The sequence below is a fragment of the Xiphias gladius genome, chromosome 16 (assembly GCF_016859285.1).
Source record: "Xiphias gladius isolate SHS-SW01 ecotype Sanya breed wild chromosome 16, ASM1685928v1, whole genome shotgun sequence".
In the NCBI taxonomy this organism is placed as follows: Eukaryota; Metazoa; Chordata; class Actinopteri; order Istiophoriformes; family Xiphiidae; genus Xiphias; species Xiphias gladius.
The window spans coordinates 3,151,747-3,166,380 of NC_053415.1; the positions used below are offsets into that span (position 1 = coordinate 3,151,747).

Sequence of the window (14,634 nt, forward strand, 5' to 3'; positions counted from 1 at the left end):
GTAATAATGAGGTGCTAGAGAACCTTTTGAAACCTTTAAAACCAACACTTGTTAATCTTTTGTTTTATATGTCCCAGGCCTGCAACAAATTGGCATGTGTGTGGTGCTACACACGTTCTATTATTTTACTTTTCAAAATAAAAAGTTTGACAAAACTTGAAAGTTTGGTTTGTCCAAGCATTTCATGTGGGATATGTGGGAGCTGTGTACCTCCTTGTGAGAGTCTTTGTGAGCCTCCAGAGTCTTCATGATGGTTAGCTCCGCATAGTTTTTGAAGCGAGCTGGCTGGTTCCTCAGAATTTCTTTCAGAACACGCAGGGCCAGGGCTCGGATGGTGTGCTGGGGAAAACAGTGGCATGGGCAATCCATTAAAAGCAGAGGCATCCTGCTCTTTTATACTTGAGTCACTACTGAATATCCACACATACATCACCTAGATTCTCTCAATTTCTTGAGATTGTGATTTCCAATGATGCCCTTTAAGCTCTGTGGGGATCAATTGCCTCCCAACACATTCACATAATTTTATTGTACGATAACTAGCAAACCTCAATAGGAGCACACGCACTCAAGAGTCACATGCAGAGTCATTACTAAACATACATCTTTATCACCCAGTGTCTCCAGCAGGAGGAGGAGGATGGTTTTAAAGTGTTCGTCCCACACAGCCAGGCTGTCTTCTCGCGTGATCTTCAGCAGCTCCACCAGGGCACCTTTACGCTCCTCAGAACGCTCGTTGTGATTGGACAGTTCCTTAAGCAAGTCGGCTACAAGGTCTGAGTGGTCCTGGCTGACTGCTCGCCAAGAGAGAATAAGAGGAATAAATTAAATGAATGAATCAAAAACCATCCAATCTTAGCGTCATCGATCAGTCATTTAATCTCGCATCAGTGTCCTATTTTTTCAAGACTAGAAGAAAATAGCTATGAGAAATTTTTTACCCGTTTTCAATGCAAAAATAAATTTGCTAGTAGCATACGGGATTGTATAACCAGTCTCAATTTAACATGGAATGCCAAGATGGACATTGTATTGCATTCTGTGTGAGGAATACAGCTCTAAATGCACTGTAAAGATAAAGGATAAGTAGGTGATGAATGCCTAAAGTTGCTGCACAATGGGACTTACATTTGAGAACTGAATTTGGCAGCCAAAATGCTGACATGTATGTGGACAAGTGGATTTTGACATTAAAGGGATTAGAATTTGGCTGTGGCATTAAAAAATAAATGTTTGCATATAGAGTGGAATGATGGTGTGCAGCTCTGTTTTCATGTGTGTTGATGTTCATTTCTTTTTACAACAGCTGTCTTGTGTCAGGTTGGACAAAATTACTCATGCCCTTTATTGCTATAGTGCTATAGATGTTAGTGTGATTACGCTAATATCATGAACTGTGTTCCGCAGCAGCGGATATCTTGATATTGAATTGTTGAGAATATGATGTTATTCATTATGCCATAAGCCGGATCTCTAAAAACTTGTTAGACTTACTAATACAACCAACCAATGAACATTTTGTTCATGACAGAGAATGCCATAACCATTAGTAAAAACATCAACCCGCCAGCTAGTTCTGCGCTAAAAGTACGATAGGTCGTACTTGAACACAAAGGGACAAGGTGAAGTTAAAAGAAGTTAGAAGACCATGAAAAAATGGTGATGGGAATCGAGAGGGCAAATGAGTAATGCAAACACAGACAAAAGGTGAGTGAAGGCACAGTCAGTAAAGTAGTCAGACAGTCGTTCAGTCATCAAGTCTGTCAGTGAGTCTCGTAGACAGTCAGCAAGACAACTCAGGCAGGGGAGGCATCTTTACCAGGAGCAAACACCTTGGGGACCGTCATCTTGTTTTCACCACTTTCCTGACGTCGGCCTGGAGAGGAGGGGGATGGAGGAGGGATGGAGGTGGCGGTGGGGGACAGAGGGGAGACAGGAGGCAAAGGATGTGATGACAACAAGTGACGCACAGACTGGGTTGTGTCTTACAACAGAGGAGCTACAGAATCACACCTTTATGTGGTAAACAAGATGCAGAGAAAGTTTCACCTCTTTGTTCTATATTTTATGTCAACATGTGTTAACTTGTAAAAATACAATGTTTAGCCAACTAACCAAGTAAAAAGTCAAAGCAAACTACAAATAATTATTGCCACATTTGTGGATGAGGTCATTTCTTGTTTCAAGTCTCAACATCACACAGCAGCAGTAACCTTGCAACGTGTCTTCCTTTATGTTGTCAAAACAACATGACATGTTCACATTACACATGGGGGAAGAGTGGATGACAGGTGATAAGGGAAAAGTCAGGATTGCTGGCTTGTGGCCTTGTAATTCTCTTTCACAGATGCACTAAGTGGACAAAACTCCCCTTCCTTTCTGTCACAATCTTTTCACCTTTTTGAATAGAACTATGAAAGGAAAAGGGAAGTTTCAACAAATTAAAGTTAAAACCCTTATATTTTCTTAATTTATTAGTGAACATAAACTGTAAAGATATTGGATAAATGAATGTTAATGAAAACAATACATTTCAGCATCTGTATCTGAGCACCTCAGTGGTACATGGAAGATTTTTCAACAGAGAAAATAAAACACATTATAGTGTTATTTATGAAGGTTATTCAATATTGCATGTGAGAAATTTTGTATAGGGCAGCTGGGAGAGTTTCAAGCGAAGTGTCTAAGAGTAATGTGTTTGTTGAAGCCACAGTTTGAGGAGTGTATGCAAGACGGTTTCAGCAAATGATGTGCATGTGTGAGATGTTAAATGTGTGTAACAAGTCAGGTTTGAGCTCGATCTCATACTGCGTATCGAACAGTGTGGAAGGGACAACACTTTAAAATAAAGCAGTAGATTAAAAAACTCATAATGCATGTGCTTTGTGAAATATTTGTTTACAGCATATTGTGTTACTGATTTCTGTATGCTGCCATAATCAACAGCAACAACCAACACCTTGTTGCAGCTTTGTTATCACATGAACTCACAGTCGCGGAACTGCTCCACGTCATCGTCAAAGACAGCTTCCTTCAGGGCACTCTTGTCATAGGTACAAATGGTATCTCCGTAGCCATAAGGGGCAAACTCACGACTCCGTGGCCCGGAAAAAGAGCGTGGTGATGGTGTGTTGAGTAGTGAGGTTTTGTTGTCCAAGGCAGTGCGACCTCCTTCCACCATGTCCAAGCCCAAGCGAGCATCAGAGCCAGGGGACGATGCTACTCCTTCTCTCCCAGCCTGTAAAACGGTAGGGTCGGTGGAAAGAGGAAGAATATAAACAAGAAATAATTAACAGTTACGTTTTTGGTTATAGTTGTCCGACTCCGCCATCTGTAACAATTTTCTTCTTGTCTAAAAACATTTGTGTTCTATAAACCGGGATTGTAGAACCTTCAAATTAGCTTCGGATAAACTCTGGAATACATTTTTGCGTGGAACAAGGACTGTGGATTATTAGGCATCACTTGAGTTGAAAGCATATTAGAAAGGGATCGCTTAATGGCCAGTATGAACAGTCAGAATGGCTATTCAGTGGATACAAGAGCTCTGTTGCCATACATGGTCATGACATTAGACAGGTGACTTCTTACAAGTATTTAGGGGTCCCCATTGAAAGGGGTCTTAACTGGCACATACATGTGGCAAGTGTCTGTATGAAAATCCATCAGCTCTTCCATTTCCTTCAGAGAAAGAGAGAGAGAGTTTTCGTTGTCTGCAGGAATATTATGTAAATATTTTACATTATGGACTCAGTAGGTCAAGTTTAAACCTCAAATATTTAATCTGGTTAAAACGGAGGGGAACACCCCCACCCCTCACTCCTTAAATCCACTGCTGAGCAGGCGAACAGGATTTTATCTGGCCCTTCCCATGTGTTGAACACTGTGTATGTGCTAATGAACTCTGGAAGGAAGTACAGGGTCCCGTTGTGTAAGCACAACGGCTATAAACATTCCTTTTTACCTCTGTCAGTTAAACTTATCAATGGGCAACTCCTGCAGGACAGACAGAGCAGCAGGGGGGCTCTAAGATAACTGCAGGTTTTATCAGCTGCTGTGTAAAGTGAGAGGTGTTTTACTGTCAGTGTAATGTTTGCAAATGTTTGCAAATGTTTGACCATCTAATGTGTATTTATGTTTTTACTGTGATGTTTCTAATGCTGTTTAATGCAGCAGTTCCCTTAATCCAAGACAATTTTCTCTCATGGAACACAGTAAGGATACCTTTACCTTAAAACTATGGATCTATCCTTTAACATATAGATAGGTAAAGCTGAGCGGCAACTACTTGACTTTTCTGCACATCCAAACTGTAATGACAGTGCTATAGAAATACGATGAAAGACAAGACCTGGGAGCCTGTAAAATTAGGCCTTGTTTAAATTTGAATATAAAGTGGCAATCTCAAAGACTCCAGTCCTGGTTGATTTGGCGACACCAGTAGTTACTGGTGGTAACAGCAAATGCGATTTAATACTACAGGTCACAGAATTCTGGGGGCAGTAAAACAAACTATTGTCGTTTTAATAAATAAACCAGGCAATAATTGGCCTTTTTCCATAATTCTGTGAGCAACCGTGACCTGATTTGATACTGGACATGGCATGAGTCTGCGAACAGCAGGGCACAGTGAAAGGAGTTTGTTAGCTGGCTGAGAGGTTGGAGGTGTGCAGCCTGTTGCCTGCAGCTCTTCATCTACCAGCTCACTGTGGCTGCTCCTTCTTGTTCCATTACTCCCTGGAATATTTCAAACTGATCCACTTTCAAAAATGCTGAAAATGACCTTTGTCTTGTTTCATAGACTCATTTTTGATGAACGATAGAGTTAAGTGTTCAGCTCACCGAAAAACATACTACATTTCCTGTGACTGCTTCATAATAAAGGTCAACTCGTGTTTCGCCAGTTAAATGCTTTTAATGTGAAGCTGCAGCAGAAGGAAATGTTCGGTTTCCATTAGCAAAAACTTAATAACTTAACTGTTTCCAGGAATGTCGCCACCGACACCCGGTTCATCACACTGTAAATATATAAATATCGCAATACTTTCATCAGTGGGCCACAGACTCAGTCACCATTCTGTTGCCTCATTCGGTGACAGACAGGTATTTATTTTAACAAAAATCTTTGAGATTGACACTTTAAATTCAATTCAATTAATTTTAAGCATTGAATTCAAAAAGCAAGGGACTGCTTTCACTAGAATAACTTCTGTCATGTTTAACAGAGGCTTAAAGCATCTGAATTTTCCAAGCAGGAAAATTCAGAAAAATGCTGCTAGATGAAAAGGTTATGACTCACTGCGTCATCCCTCTTGCCCTCCCGTCTGATTGGCTCATTCAGGTCCTCCTGGCTCCGGTAGCTGAAGCTCTGGATGGCCTCTGTCACACCTCGCAGTGAGCTGTAGATCTCTTCAGAGTTCATGTTCTCGGTGTCATACTCCATCATACTACCAGACACACACAGAGAAAGAAATACACACGAGATTTATATAAATTGTTTATCAGAAGCAGATATACAAGTATGAAGTTGTTTTGCCACTAGTAAGTGCTTTAGCATTGCTTTTGTCATACAAACACATTCGTTTTTAGAGAGCAGAGGGTCAGGAGTGATGTAAACCTTAATTGTATGGCTTAGTATGGATTTCACACAAAACATGGCATTAACCACATCACTTAAGCAATGTTGCACGTTTCTTCAATTTTTTAGCGATAATAGAGTAATATGTCTTCAGCAAGAAACTGACATACTAGAAAACTAAAACTCTCAACTGATATGGAAAAGGGAAATGTGGATTATGAAAAGGATCAGGGTCTGGCCTTCTTGTGGGCATCATCTCCTGTGTGTCTAAGCCCACCTCATTACCTGGGTGAATATGCTCTGCGCAGGACCCTTAGGGAGGGGGCAGCAGGGGTGGAGTGAGGCGGAGGAGGAGGAGGAGGGGCAGGAGGGTGCTTTGACAGTCCGTCGACACCCCAACCCCATAACCGACTGTTGCCACAGCGCGGCCGGGAGGGAAGGATGGACAGACAGGAGAGAAAAAGTGGGGAAAGGTAGATGGAAATCAACAACACGAGGAGACCACGAGACAAGACAAGAGAGGGGAGGAGAAAGAGAAAACAAGTGTGCGGAAAGATAAAGAGAAAAGACAAAAAGAAACTAGTCTGAGCTTTAAGGTTAACGGAAAGTGTTAAATTAGAGGAGAGCAGTGGAAAGTAGCAGAATCCCACAAATCCCAAGTCAGCTTTACATCACACAAAAAGTCTTCCCATCATGAGAGACTGGCCATTTTCAATGTAATCTAGCCTGAATGATCTCAACAGAGAGTATTTTGCAAGTTTAACTACTGTAATCACAACCAGGAAAAACGGTATCTCCACTATCAGTATTCATGGGTTTCTGCTTGCAGATACAAGGACCGTACAGTGCTTCAGTTGAATGAGTTGCTCAGCCAAAGAGAATCATACTGTATTTTAGGGAACTGTAATTATCAGTTCCTTTCTCCATTATACTGGCACAAGAGCAAATAATAATGCAAAGGTCCTCCCCCAGTCTTCATTTTATACAACAGCCTTTTATATGACCACTTCAAAGAGCCTGTTATCAATGTTTCACAACTTCAATAGTGTCTCAGGCAGTAAATATGTTATTAATAAGCCACATAGGTAAGAAGTGGTTTGTAAGTTGTATTTGATCTTTATAAAGAAATGATTTGGCTTCTATTCCTACCTAAATATGCTCCAATAAAGGATGTGTTGTAATCTCTCTCTGCAACTCACTTAGTACCTTCTACAAATCTGCCTGTTAAGTTGTGTGTTAGTTCGACTCCAAATGACAGATCATGAGAGCAGCAGTATCCATGATCAAACCATAGCCATGCATTAGCACAGGGAGTGTGTTGTTGATAAAAGCTTAACAACAAAATGGCGTGTTAGTTACCTTGGAGACAGTCCTCCATGGGAACAGTTTGTTGGAGATGTGAGGGGGCTGGTTCTGCTGGGGGTGTGGCGAGGTGGCGTCCGTCCAATGGTATTGCTCGGAGACCCCTGGAAGGCAAGGAAACAATTATGAAATCTGAATATGTCAACCCTGCTGTCTGATAATTGTACTGATTTAAAATGGCCTAGCATTGATACATATTTTTTAATCTGAGTTGGGCTTCTAAATGAATGGCATCAAATACTAAAGTGTTTCACTTTACTTACCACACTGCTGCTGGTATTGCTGGAGTTTTTCAGGTGGTTGTGTAGCAGTTTGGTGGCTCCGTCCTGGAAAGTTTTGGGCAGGGCTCCCAGCAGCATGGTAAACTCTGGGGTGTTGAGCTCAAACAAGGCGATCAGCACCACCTGGGCTGCCTGGAGGCAGCGTAGCACAACAGGTTAAGATGGAGGACACAACAGAGTAGAAAGTTCAGATGGTTTCCTTGGTTTCAGAGGTACCTTGACCATGTGCTTTAAACAGCAATTTCAGAAGAATGTCAGAAGAAATACACTGACATTTTTAAAATATAAAAAAGCACAAAAAGTACAGGTCATGTCTGATTTATGAATTGCTGTAATATCTGACAATTCTCTGGCTGGGCAGCATCTGTAAAACCATGGAAGACCAATTTGATGCAAAGGTTAACGGTAATAAAGGCCAAAACAATTCCGAACCATGGAAACCAACTTTTCAGACCCACAGTGCATTTCTTCGTAGACTAACAAACATTAGCCCGTAGAAAGAAAATTGTTAAAAGGTGAGTGTTCAAAGCTGCATTCAGTGGAAAATTAACAAAGTACATTGTTGTATGTTGTTGCTATATCAATGTTTCAACATGCAAGTGAGTACAGATAAACTAAAGTGGTTTGTAAAAAGTTGTAGTTAGCTGTTGTTGCTGGGGGACAGAAGTTGATTTTTAACAGTACCAAGGTAATGGTTTGGTTCTTCAAAAAGCATTATACTGCATTAAGACAGAAACTAACATCAAACTTGGTCTGAAATGTTAAAACTACAGTATAGGAGACATTCAGTAGAAGCTACAATGACTTGCTAACCCTAAGCTGTTTTTGCTTGGTTTTAAACATCTGTCTTTACAGGCTTATTGGTATAGTCACTACCTATTAAAAAATGGGGTTTGTCCTGTTGGTTTCCTTTTGCCATAATACGTTTTCCATGATAAGTTTTGACATTGCCAACAGGCTTCCAATCATGCTTCAATTAATGGAAATTTTGGTGAATCTACACCATGAAAAGTCATGCTTCATTAGCAGTTCCTGATTGTTGTAACCATGGATGTGCAGACAACAATCACCTAGATTACTTTTAACCATACCAGGGGCAAAATCTGAGGCTATAAGACCTATCGATTTTAAGTGATTTCCCCGTGGATTTCTGGATCTTAATACTTAACAAACTTTCTAGTGATAGCATAGATTACTAATATCACTGAAAAGAGCACGTTCTCCTGATTCCAGCAGTATGTGCCTGATGTCTGTGTGTTCTGGTATTACAAAGGTATGACTCAGATAATAATTAAAAGATTGATTGACGGACAATCTAATTTTGCACATACTGCATTTATACCCGGCCTGCAAAATCAAGTGGGATGAACAGTGTGAGAGAATATATATTTCATAGCGATAAAAAAACGTGACTTAAGTTTTCTTCATTCGTATTATACTTCGGACAAAAAATGTAATGTAAGCATATATAGCTTTAGTTATACTGTAGCTATGGCTAGTACACTATACACAAAGATTAAAAAAAAAAAACTACTATAAGAATGAGTCAAATGTTCAATACAGATTTAGAAAGTCTTATGAATCTCTATTACTGTAGAAAAATAAAATGTTAACATCATGCAGGTATGCGGGTGGATGAGAGGTTGTTAGGATGATTCAAACAGACAAAATGTGTTAGTAATGCTACTTTTCTACTACTGGGTGCCTATCAATGTTTAGCAATAAAACGGACTTAAAAGTCCATTCATACAAAGCAACAAGCCTTTCCTGTAAACTGGAAAAATACCAAAATAAGTTGTATCTAGTTGCACAACAAGCTTCACCTATTTAGTGACTGATCAAATTGCAAGGCACAGACTGATTTTTAGGTTGTTACCGCAAAACAGCTGGAGCATAAATGGTAGAGGTGAGTGAGAAATGCCACACTAAAGTTTCACAGTCTTGAAAGTTGGTGGTTAGGCACCAGGCAGGCAGGGCATTGCGTGCTTGTCGTGTTGTGATTGGCTGTTGAAGCGGGCTCTACCTGCTTACACCTTTCTTCCTGGTTGCCCTCAGTAGACAGTAAGGCTGCAGTACTGGACCTGCAAGTTAGTTCCTCGCTCACCCAGTTATGAAGGGTCTGGGGCACAGTGGCAAGGCAGAATGGGAATTACAGCATGACACAGGTCCTCCACCATCAGATTTGGCAATACTGTACCAATCTTTTATAACAACTTGGCACAGACCATTACAGCGTGGATCCTTCTTCCCAGATATTTGTACTCACGAAAACATACTAAATTTAGGATTGCTTTTAACTATTCTATTCTTGCAGATTATTTTCAGCTTCCTGGAAATCAGGCCCTGATTGGAAACCAGGTGAGGATTTCACTTGGAAGAACAGCAATGGAAAAACAAACAGAAGGGGACACAGAGGGAGAACATATGACACGCATCAGACAAGGGGAACATAATGGGCCATTGATCCAAGGCTATCCATGCAGAGTACCTATAATCAACATTTATAACTGCTTCTAAAAAAAAAACACTATGCACTGAAGAATTCAAATGAAAAAAAAGGGGGGGAGGTATACAACATGCCACCAGCTGCGGCGTAAATACTCCGATTAATTGTCATACAAATGTTATTATTTGTGGAAGGCAGATCTGTTCTGCAAATAAATATTCAAAAATCAATTAAATATTTACATCTTGTTTCAAACAATTTTATAATAAAGTGTACAAGCAATTAGTTTTCCAAGAAGCTTGCTCACCTACTTTATTGTTGTCATAACAGTTTAGTATGGCATAACTTCCTATGGAGATTATATATCCATAGTAATTGGTGTTGAGGCAAAGAAAAAAATCATAAAAGAAAACATGGCTTTGATGTGAGATCTAATGTGTCCCCTTTTCATTAAGATGGAAGCATAAGAATAAAGTTATGAGCCCTAAATTTCCTTGAATTAGAACTATGACATTGCAACATAAGTATTAATGTGCAAATTATGTCCTGTATCACACCTTGTTTGACCTAAAACTAAATTAACACATTCATATTCTTCAATCACTCTAATGATAAAGATCTAAATGGCAAAGTTAAAAACACGTATTAAATTATGCCTCCCTACTTATAATATGAATATAAAATTAAGAAGGGAAAAGGGAATAAAGAAAGACCCAAGCAATATTCTGGAGGTAAATTCATTTTTAAGGTTTTTGTTTAAGCAAAAACATTTACATTATAAGTGTTAAAACTAGCCTAAACCAAATAGGTTGTGAGGTCGTCCTGAGATTTGATCCCTGATCAGATTTGTACCGAATAGCTGGCCTACCTTCCTGACATCAGAGCTTTTGGGTTCAGTGGTCCAGGTGATGATGCGCGATACAGCCAAGCGTGTCTCACTGGAGTTGACAAAATCCGTCGGGTCCATCTGTCGAGCCAGGGACTCGATGTACTTTAAAATGGCCACCTTTACCTGACGAGTCAACAAACATTTGTTCACATCTTTCTAAAACTGTATTAATCACACTGACCAATCAAAATCAACTTGCCTTCATAAAGAATCAGTGTTTCTCATTTTACTTTACCTTGAGGTTTGGTGTCTGAGTCTGATCAACGATAAACCTCATCAGAATGTTGAACTGTTGGTCAAATGGGAAAGACTCCCTAACACAGACAAAAGGAAGTTAAGGTTTTCCTTGATATTAGACTGTGTATTGTTTGATGAAACATTAGTGAACAAGCTGGATTTCATGAGGTTGTACCAGCCAGCACAATGATAAGATACAGTGACTACTGACTGAGCAGCTTGGGAGGTAATATGTCTTTCAAACAGATTTCACTCAGGTTTTTATTTGTGATGAAATATTAATGATTAATTAATAATATAATTGAAAGGGTGTTGCTAACTGTTGACCTATTGTCATAGTTAACAACAAACTGACAAAAACACACCCACGGACACGGACACGGACATGGACACACACACGCACACACATACAAAATGGCAATCTCTCTCCCCAAATTAACACTAGTTAGGGTTTCACTGAATTACATAAATTTTCATTCCATACTAACAGATTGGATCAACTAATTTCCAATAGTGTGAACTGTCCCCTCATCCACTGGAAAAGCACAACAACCGGTTATCTTAGCTATCCCCTTTCTGTGACCTCAACTGGCATGGGTTTCAGACCTTGTGACATCCAGGGCCTTCTGGACTTTGGCTTGGACGGAACCAAGTAGGTCTGCCCCCATTTTCTTCAGCAGCTGAGTGAGCAGGACAAAAAGCCAGTCCTGCAGGTCCTCCCTATGTACTGTGACGAAGTCCACAAGAGTCTCCAGGAACATGCTAAACACCTGCGATCATGTGCATAGTTCAAACATTTATTACACGGAACTGCTAACTTTAAGAAAATTGGATTAAATGCTTATTTTTAGTCAGATTTAGGTTAATGCATTTATGTGTAGTATTATGGACTCAAAAGCATACTTACTCTCTGTTGTTAAATCCACAGCAAGGCAGACCATGCGACAGAAGACACTCCATTAGTATCAGACATGTCAGACAAGTATTTTGTAGACAAACTCCTGCATTTATTGATGTTTTGGATACCATGCATTTACACAAAAGTCATTATTAGACATTTGTTTAATTAGTAAAAAATTATCTTCTATACCTTGCTATGGGGATCTGCAAACATCCTTGTGAAGATCTCACAAAGTCGTTTCAGTTCCACTCGGCTGCAGTAAAGAAAAAGAACCGAACAAGAAATCAGGGCATTCACCAAATAATATGCATCTTATGACAGCAGGTTAAAATACAGATATCATGTCATTGAACACCTGCCACTACTCCTCAAAAGCAGAGCTTGATATTTACAGTCTTTCATTTGTTTAAAGAGTTTAGGAAGTTGTTATCTATTATTTACTCCTTCAAAATTCAATTAAAGCTCAGATAATCGTAAAACCCACAGTAGTTCAGCCCCTACAGCACCATCTCAGGCATTTCCTAAACTCAGTCTCAGTGAGACTGTGCCACAAGGGAGACACTGTTATAGTCCCTTTGTACTTATCCACGCAGAATTGTTCAAGGAAGTTATGGAGTTGCTTCAGTGGTTCATCCCATGCTCATGTCATATGAGATGGAAGGTGGTGATGCTTAAGATTCACATGTTTGAGGTTTAGAACAAAAGCTCTATTGGAACTGGATTTTAACATTACCTGTGCTGATTGTCTTACCGTATTATTTACCGTTCAGAGATATTACATCATAACAGCCCCTTTCACTATTAAGCGGATGATACACATTATAGTCAGTTATAGGCTTTGGTACTGTACAGTCAGCTTGTTCAAGTGTGAAAGCTCACGTTTCTATTCTGGCACTTCATATTTCCAGTTTGGGATTATGTTTGTCACCTGGGTCAAGACGCATGAGCTCAATCCCACCTTAGTATTCTTTGGCTCTTGAGGAGATTCTGCAGGCCAAGTAGGCCTTCCTTCCGCTCTGACCAGTTGGAGCTGGCACAATGGTTGAGGACCTCTGCGACATCCTCTGTCTGGCGCAGGTAATGGGGTATGCCTCCATTTCGTGAACCGTATGAGCGCTCCGAGCAGGCGCTAGATGCGTCACTGTTGGCATCATCATCAGAGTACATCCCTGGTGATTCGTACCTCCGCCTCAATGGCTTCCTCTATGGGAGAAAGAATAACATGAAGGAAAGGTAAGACACACAGTATGATACCTAATGGTTGACCAAGCTCCTAAGGGAAATGCTTAGGCAAATAAACTCAGCCATAGACAGTCACCAGTTGAATCAAGTAGCCATGCAGTTTGCTGTACTGTTGTGTAAAATGTACATCCCGTGTTTTGTTCTGTTGATGTTACTTTTAACTTTAAGGGTAAATTTGTACCTACACAGTTATTGTGTGCGATTCCTCAGGTAAAAACTAAACAAATATGTTTTTTGTTTTAAATTAACATCAAAAGCCAGTCAAGCAGTGCCACAAGTAAGCAAATGTCTTAACTACAAATGCAGTGCAGAGGGGAATGCTTGAAAAAGTAGAGGAGCGCATTTAATTTCATGGACTTTTGAAAAAATACACATTTACCAAAATAATGAGGTTCAACACATTAATATGACAATGTGAAAAATAATCTTTGCTAGGGTACCATGGATGCACAAATCTGAGATGCGATGGACAAAAACATTCAGGGGAAAACTAAATTAAAAATAAATAAATAAATAAAAGGGATTAGGGTGGAGGGGTGTCATGAGCCAATATAATGAGCCAAGCTGCATTATTATTCTCTGAAATTGATTAGTGCGTGATGGCATGGATATAGAAACAGTATGTAAAATGACCAACTACCTTATTCCTGGAGTCTCCTAATAGCTGAAATGGTTACAAACAACCAAGAGGGAAAGAGGAGAGAGGGAAAGTTTAAAGGAATAACAAAGACTAAGTACAGTTATTCTTGGTATGCAAGAGAAGACAAGACTACACATTTAATAATGAGAGTTTATGGATCAGATACTCTCATAAACATCAGATTAAAGGAACATATGGACATCTTGACCAATTTCTTAGGCTTGGTGATATGCAGGCCATTATAACCTATGAACAGGAAATTCTTTCCTATTTTTGAGGGTTACAGAAAAGAACCTTTAAAACTCCACCCATCCATCCATTAGCTATACAGCTTATCCTGTAACGGGTCGTGGGGGGGGCTGGAGCCAATCCTAGGGGACATCGGGCAAGAGGTGAGGTACACCCTGGACAAATCGCCAGTCTATCACAGGGCTGACATCCAGTCACGCTCACGTGACAACCAGTCACGCTCAAATTTACACCTATGGGTGATTTAGAGTTGCCAGTTAACCTAACCTGCATGTCTCTGGACTCTGGGAGGAAGCCTGAGTACCCAGAGAAAACCCAAGCAGGAACAGGGAGAACATACAAATTCCAAACAGAAGGGTGCCAGCCGAACAAGAGTTCAAACCCAAAACCTTCTCGCTGTGAGGCAACAGTTCTAACCACTGGACCACCATGCCATGTTCCTCTAGCTTATTGGACTGCAATCAATATTTGTGAAGAATTACAGACTCCTGAAATCAGTGATCTAAGACTATAAACTTATAAAACTATACTATGTTTGGCGTACCCAGTTTCCATTACAGGATTAAAGTCAGGAAAACATTCACTCAAAATCCCCTGAGCTTGACCGGTATGTGTAAGGACAACAATACAAACTGTGGGAGATTGGTTAAATGACACTGTATGTCTCAGTGCCTTTTTAAAACTCTTGAACTTTGAACTAAGCAACTAACTTAACTATGTCTTATAGATATAAAAGAAATCATGATTCTGGAAATTGATTTTGGTAGAGTCATAGTAATGGGACATTTTGGCAACATTTCAGCCACAGC

At 40.0% G+C, this 14,634-nt stretch overlaps 1 protein-coding gene across 15 annotated transcripts in view; it reads right to left on the reverse strand.

Annotated features, from left to right (window-relative positions):
- clasp1a (cytoplasmic linker associated protein 1a) overlaps positions 1 to 14,634 on the reverse strand; it is a 105,246-nt gene that overhangs the window by 6,233 nt on the left and 84,379 nt on the right. For 6 of the 15 annotated variants that reach the window (XM_040147980.1, XM_040147979.1, XM_040147978.1 and 3 more), the window contains 16 exons: positions 13,577 to 13,600; positions 12,653 to 12,897; positions 11,884 to 11,947; positions 11,701 to 11,703; positions 11,400 to 11,563; positions 10,792 to 10,870; positions 10,536 to 10,679; positions 9,245 to 9,340; positions 7,204 to 7,353; positions 6,938 to 7,044; positions 5,864 to 5,989; positions 5,300 to 5,447; positions 2,992 to 3,238; positions 1,820 to 1,876; positions 604 to 794; positions 211 to 339 (listed from right to left, as the gene is read on the reverse strand). In XM_040147980.1, coding sequence (XP_040003914.1) covers positions 211 to 339; positions 604 to 794; positions 1,820 to 1,876; positions 2,992 to 3,238; positions 5,300 to 5,447; positions 5,864 to 5,989; positions 6,938 to 7,044; positions 7,204 to 7,353; positions 9,245 to 9,340; positions 10,536 to 10,679; positions 10,792 to 10,870; positions 11,400 to 11,563; positions 11,701 to 11,703; positions 11,884 to 11,947; positions 12,653 to 12,897; positions 13,577 to 13,600 — 1,974 coding nt within the window. The remainder of the gene's footprint in view (positions 1 to 210; positions 340 to 603; positions 795 to 1,819; positions 1,877 to 2,991; positions 3,239 to 5,299; positions 5,448 to 5,863; positions 5,990 to 6,937; positions 7,045 to 7,203; positions 7,354 to 9,244; positions 9,341 to 10,535; positions 10,680 to 10,791; positions 10,871 to 11,399; positions 11,564 to 11,700; positions 11,704 to 11,883; positions 11,948 to 12,652; positions 12,898 to 13,576; positions 13,601 to 14,634) is intronic. The other 9 variants (XM_040147993.1, XM_040147987.1, XM_040147988.1 and 6 more) reach the window with 5 other exon arrangements.